The sequence below is a fragment of the Chaetura pelagica genome, unplaced genomic scaffold (genome assembly GCF_000747805.2).
Source record: "Chaetura pelagica isolate M959 unplaced genomic scaffold, ChaPel_1.0 scaffold221, whole genome shotgun sequence".
Lineage (NCBI taxonomy): Eukaryota > Metazoa > Chordata > Aves > Apodiformes > Apodidae > Chaetura > Chaetura pelagica.
Window position 1 is genome coordinate 8,138,135 of NW_009952533.1, and position 5,661 is coordinate 8,143,795.

The following is a 5,661-nucleotide window of genomic DNA, read 5'->3' on the forward strand; positions in this document are numbered from 1 at the left end:
AAAGAGTTAACCTAATAAGAGGAGAGATGAGAATAAAAAAAAGCCCTGATCTGAGAGAATAATTGAAGGCAGCATGTCAGGGATTTGGCAGGAAGAGGATGAAGGAGGACTGCCCTCTCCCAGCCAGCTTTTTTTGCTGTTAGTAGTGGTACTGTTGGTGATAACAGTTACTTGATTTAGTAAACTAAATAGGGAAGAGTACAGTTTGTCCAAATTCCTACTGTGTTTCCAGGACAAAGCTTCAGTCCAAGTTCTTATTTGGACTTATTCCCTTGATAGAGAATGATGAGGGATTGGAATAATCTGGAAAAAGGAAAAAACCCAACTTGAAACTGCTCTTGCTTTGAGACAGGGGCTAGTTCTTTCAGTGTACTCTCCTGAGCAGGCTTTAGGAGGGTTTTGGTTCAGCACCCGAGATGTGACATGCTGAGCTCCAGGACCACAGCTGTCTCTCATTCACATTGATTTGATGCTTTAATGATGGAGCTAAATCAGATTACAGGTATCTAGCTCCGTCCCTCACCCTGTGGCAGGGATCTTTGATCCCTCTCCAGGTAATTTTACAGTTAAGTAATAGAAAGCTGCCTGTATCAAAGCCACAAATGATGGCTGTGCTAGTTGATGTGAATAGATAGTGATTTGAAACAAGCTTATTCTTCTTTAAAGGGTTATTCTCTGTTCAGAAAATAATTTTTTTTTCCTAATTCTTTTTCATCTCAGGAATCGTTTGATGATGCATCACCAGGAAAACAGAAAGAAATCCAGGAAGCAGATCCTACCTACGAAGAGAAAATGGTGTGTAATCTTTGGGACTGTATACAGCAATCCGGTACTTACTGAGTTGCTTAAAATAAACTGAAGTTTTCTGCTTTTTCAAAATCTCTTACCTGTATTTATAAACCTTTGTCATTCAAAAATATTTAAGTAACTGGAAAGTAAAACACATCCAGAAACTCCTTTCTAGCATTTTGTTCACTGGTCTTCTGCTTTTTCTCCATTGCCATTGCAGTCATTTGTGGGAATGACTTAGTGCATTTTGCTGTTTCTAGGAAGTACAGTCCTAGCAGTTGTGAGGTGCTCTAGATTTGGAAGAGTGATTTAATGGGAAATATTCAGTTACATGAAGTCATCTGTAAAGTTGTCTTTCTTGTAGGCAAGGGGGATAAAGAAGAATTGAGTATTCACTTTCTCAGTCTGAAATTGAAAAATCCTCTAGGAAAGCCTCTATAAGGATTTAAATGTCTGTCTGCTGCTTTTATTTTCTTAATGTATGGAACCAATTGAAATCTAGGACCTTTGAATGCTGGAAAAATTATTTCAAACTTATTTTTGAACTGCTGGAGTAGCAGCCCTTTTTAGGAAAGGGAGGGGGAGGGAATAGTAAAAAGAGAGGCTTGGCATAAGGCTTTGAGTAGGCACTCCATTTTCAAGTGATATGCTTTAGGGGAAGGATTTCAAAATAGGGATGTTCTTTCAAACAGTACAGTGTATGGTCAAAGTAAACAGAAGTTGGGTTTCAAAATTCACAGGAGGTTGCGGAAAGTTTTGCTGTTTATCGACAACTTTTCAGCACTTTTTGTCTAGGCTGAAAGGGATTTTGTTAGCTTTTTCTGGTATTTAGTTTGTTCTTTAAGAAGTCCTAGTTACAGTCCTCAAGCTTCTGAAGATGGGTGCTTCACAGGTTAGAATGGAGAAAACTTACTATTTTCCTTAGTTTTTTTAGTTTTTATCATGTTCTGAATGTAAGAGATGGAGCCATTCACTCCTCACTGTCTCATCACGTTTTCTTTCTCTGTCCCACCCTGCTTTTTCTTTCTTCCTGTTTGTAATTCCAGTGTCTGTGACTGCATGTGGAATTTCTTGATAGGAAAGTGAAACTGATTGTTATAGTTTGCTGCTTCCTGTGTTGTTTCTTCTCGCCACTGACAACAGCCCAGTTTTCTGCTAATTTCTTTGTGCTGCTTCCTGGCAAACTGAAGAATGTGTACTTGGAGTTGTCTCTTCTGGTCTTTAAACAGGCACAATTGCAAGGAGGATTGTGTTTTACTGTTGTAATACTTAGGAGATGCACTGGAAACAAAAACAGGACAAGCTTCTCTGTTGTTAGGAGGATAGCGCAAGGTTGCAGAGTACAGCCTGTGCTTGTCTTGTGTTCTATCTAAAAGTTGTAGAATGTGTTTCTTAGTCTCTTAAAGGACTATCCTTAAGCACAGTGTAAATGAGTTACAGGGATGTGTGTGCAGTGCCAAAACTCACAGAAGATTTCTTACTAAAATTTTAGAACAAGGAAACTTGCATGTAGTTTGTATCTCTTCTGCTTTGCTTCTGCACAGCCAGTGAATCAAATACTTAAAAATAAAGGTCAGCAGTTTGGACAGTAGCAAGGTCTTGCCTAGTTTAAACTTCAGAACTGTTGCTAAGTAAACAAAAAAAACAAACAATCCTGAAGAATTGAGAGGAAAACTTGAGTTCAGTGGATGTGGATTGTAGTCTTGTCAGTCAAGAGCTTAAACTATAGCTGGAGTGAGTCTGACTCTTCTGTGGTACATACAGGATCTCTTTCTTGGTCTCTTTCTTCTCGAATGCCCTGTCTTCCTTTCTTCTACATAGTGCATGAACTACTTGCTTTGAAGAGGAGAACACTCAGAGCTGGCATTGCTTTTGCAGAAGTCTGGAACATATGTTCCTTCTTACAGAGAAAAATGACTTCCTGTAACTCTACAAGTTGCTAAATACCAGGTTATGTTGTGGCAGCTGGCAGAATGTCAGAGTGGTTGCTCTTAAGCTTGGAGCTGTTTAGAGTCTTAATTTCTGTTCTGAAGTCTTGATGTGGCCTTGGGAAGGTGTGTTGATTCCAAAGGGAACCTGCCTTAAAGGAGCTGAACCTTTTAGATACTATATTGTCTTCTGTAATCTTTTTTGCACAGCAGAAACTGTCTGTATCAAGGGGGGCAGTCTGACAGTTTAGGCTGGGCATATCTAAGATGTTCTCTGCTCCTGAAATAGGTGTTCAGGCTTCTGGTTATGGGCTCTTCTGTCGCCTCCACCCTCTTTCATGCCAGCTCTTTTGCTTATCTGACACCACAGTGAGGTGGTGTATCTCACCCAGCAGGCAGGGATCTAATAGGTGTTGCCATGTTGGTAAGATGAATGAGTTAATTGAAGGATACTGTGAATGCTGGGTGGGAGTAAATTCTGGGGAGTGGGGCTATAATTTTGGACAGGAGAAGGTTGTTAATGGAGCTCTGGCTTTGTCTAGTGACACTCATGCAGTCTTCGTGCCAAAGTCAGATTTCAGTCTTAGCACAGGTCTGTCTTGCAACTTTTATTTTACCTACTTAGCAGAGGTGAGCCTTGACCCAATAAAAGAATATTGAATCTGTCAGCAACAGTTATATTGTTGATGTTCATAATCTCTTCATTGTTTTTGTAGCAATGTATGTAAAGAAGTTTGAATCTATATAATTTTGAAAGTATTTGTTAGCTTCTTGTTTTATATGAGTACATACTGTGATGTCTCACACTTGTTCCACTTATTTTTTTCTTGTCACCAGCAAACAGACAGAGCAAACAGATTTGAGTATCTGTTGAAGCAGACAGAGCTGTTTGCTCACTTTATTCAGCCTGCTGCTCAGAAAACTCCAACTTCACCTTTGAAAATGAAGCCTGGACGTCCACGAATAAAGAAGGATGAGAAACAGAATTTACTCTCAGTTGGCGAGTGAGTGATGCCATGTAGGCCAGCTTGTACTGTAATTATGGATTTTATTGTACTTTAGAAGCGTAAGTTAAACTTGCTAGTCTTCTGTCCTTTTTCAGTATGTTTTCTGCTGTAAAATTGTGGTCTTTTTTCAATTGCTTTCCTGTAAGTTGAGGGTTGTTAAAGAATTCTAGGAGTTACAAGAATTTTGTGTTCACTGACACAGCATTGCTTTACAGTAGTAAAGCACTATCGTGATTAAAAGTGTTTCAGCATGAAGAAAAGCAAGGGCAAAAAAACAGACTATTTGTGGCTGTAAGTTGTAAGAGTTCACAGAGAACATCAGTACACAGCATCTTACTGGCAGCTTGAAAACCAGAAGTCTAGAAACTTGGATTGCCCTCATTGCAGCTTGTGTGGCTACGGTATAGCTAGTGTTTGGCAGATGTTCCAGAACAGTCCAATTCCCTGTCTTGTAGTCAAAGGCCAGAACTGATGCACACAATTTATCCCTTTCCTGTCACTTTGCCCTAGTATTTGAGCCTGCTAACAAACATGGTCATCACCTCTTAGTAAGGAGCGAGGGGCTCTAAGGAATAAAAAGCAGCATTTCACTTGGTCAGCTAAACACGAGTTCATTTGAAAAATCTTGTAAGCAGCTCCTTCGGATGTTTGCATTCTGTGCTGCAGGGAAGTTAGATTTCAGAAGAGTTTCATGTCTTTTCAGTTTAGCCAGAAACTTAATTCTTCCTTGGACTTTTTCAGCTACCGCCATCGCAGAACAGAGCAGGAAGAAGACGAGGAGCTGTTAACAGAAAGCTCCAAGACAACCAATGTCTGCACTCGATTTGAAGAATCTCCATCATGTGTGTTTCCTCTTTGTTTCCTCCTCTTAATTTTTTTTTTTCCCCTCAAAATGGTGTTTATAATGAAGTTTATTTTCATCCTTCCCAAGGCCAGTGAATCAATCAGGGGTGCAGGAGAAGGAGAAAAAAAAATCCAGCACAGGCCCAATGGGACAAAATGTGTTAGTAAGGGACTGTTTATTTTCAGTCATGCTGCCAAGATAAATCTTCTGAGTGTTGGCCTTTAGAAAACCAGTTGCTATACTCTAGTTACTAGGAAAGAGCTAACTGTTTTTAAGTCATTCATCTTACAATTTTTATATATGTAACTTAACCTGATACGATTTAAAGTACCTGATGGCTTTCAGTTCAGATAATTCAGTATAATGTTGTTTTGACATTGAACTGTGTTCTGATTTTGGGGGTGGTGATTGAGTTAGGATTTCTCCATATTTTGGGTTCTTGCAGAGAACAAATCTGTTGGAGCATCTTGCAGAAACAAAATGAACCAGTCTACATTGCCCTTGGGAGTTTACTGCATGAAATTTACTACTTGATTTTGTTCTGTAGCTTAGATAATCGGTGTCAATTAGCAGGCAAGGGATGGTGACATTTTTTTGTAAGTTTTTACAGAACTTTTAGGTCTTTCTTTTCATGTCTTTTAGATGTTAAATCAGGGAAGCTGCGTGATTATCAGGTCCGAGGATTGAACTGGCTCATCTCTTTGTATGAGAATGGCATCAATGGTATCCTAGCAGATGAAATGGTATGCACATAACCCACGTTTCTGGGGACTTGTGAACACAATGCAGTTTTAGTTCAGCTATATAAATAGGAGGTTTTTAGTAGCACAAAATACAGTATATAATTTGCCAAATTTTATTTTTCCAGTGTATTTTAAGCCACTAATGTTAAAAGTGTCACAGGTAACTTAATTTAAAAAAGCTGTGCAGGCAGTTTTAGAAATAGGCATGTGAAAACGGAATCTGTCAAAGTTAAGAAAACAAAACCTCAATGGAGAGGAATTGTTCTGTGGAATGACATAGCCTCTGTTTTTTTCCCTAAATTGCAGCTGTTTTGTTACAGTTTTCTCAGAGCTGCCCCTGTGGAAAGAGT

General features: G+C 39.1%; 1 protein-coding gene across 1 annotated transcript in view; it reads left to right on the forward strand.

Annotated features, from left to right (window-relative positions):
• SMARCA5 (SWI/SNF related, matrix associated, actin dependent regulator of chromatin, subfamily a, member 5) overlaps positions 1-5,661 on the forward strand; it is a 21,715-nt gene that overhangs the window by 1,133 nt on the left and 14,921 nt on the right. Inside the window, exons 2-5 of the mRNA XM_010008998.1 lie at positions 721-795; positions 3,555-3,721; positions 4,466-4,566; positions 5,211-5,311. Of these exons, the coding sequence (XP_010007300.1) occupies positions 721-795; positions 3,555-3,721; positions 4,466-4,566; positions 5,211-5,311 (444 nt within the window). The remainder of the gene's footprint in view (positions 1-720; positions 796-3,554; positions 3,722-4,465; positions 4,567-5,210; positions 5,312-5,661) is intronic.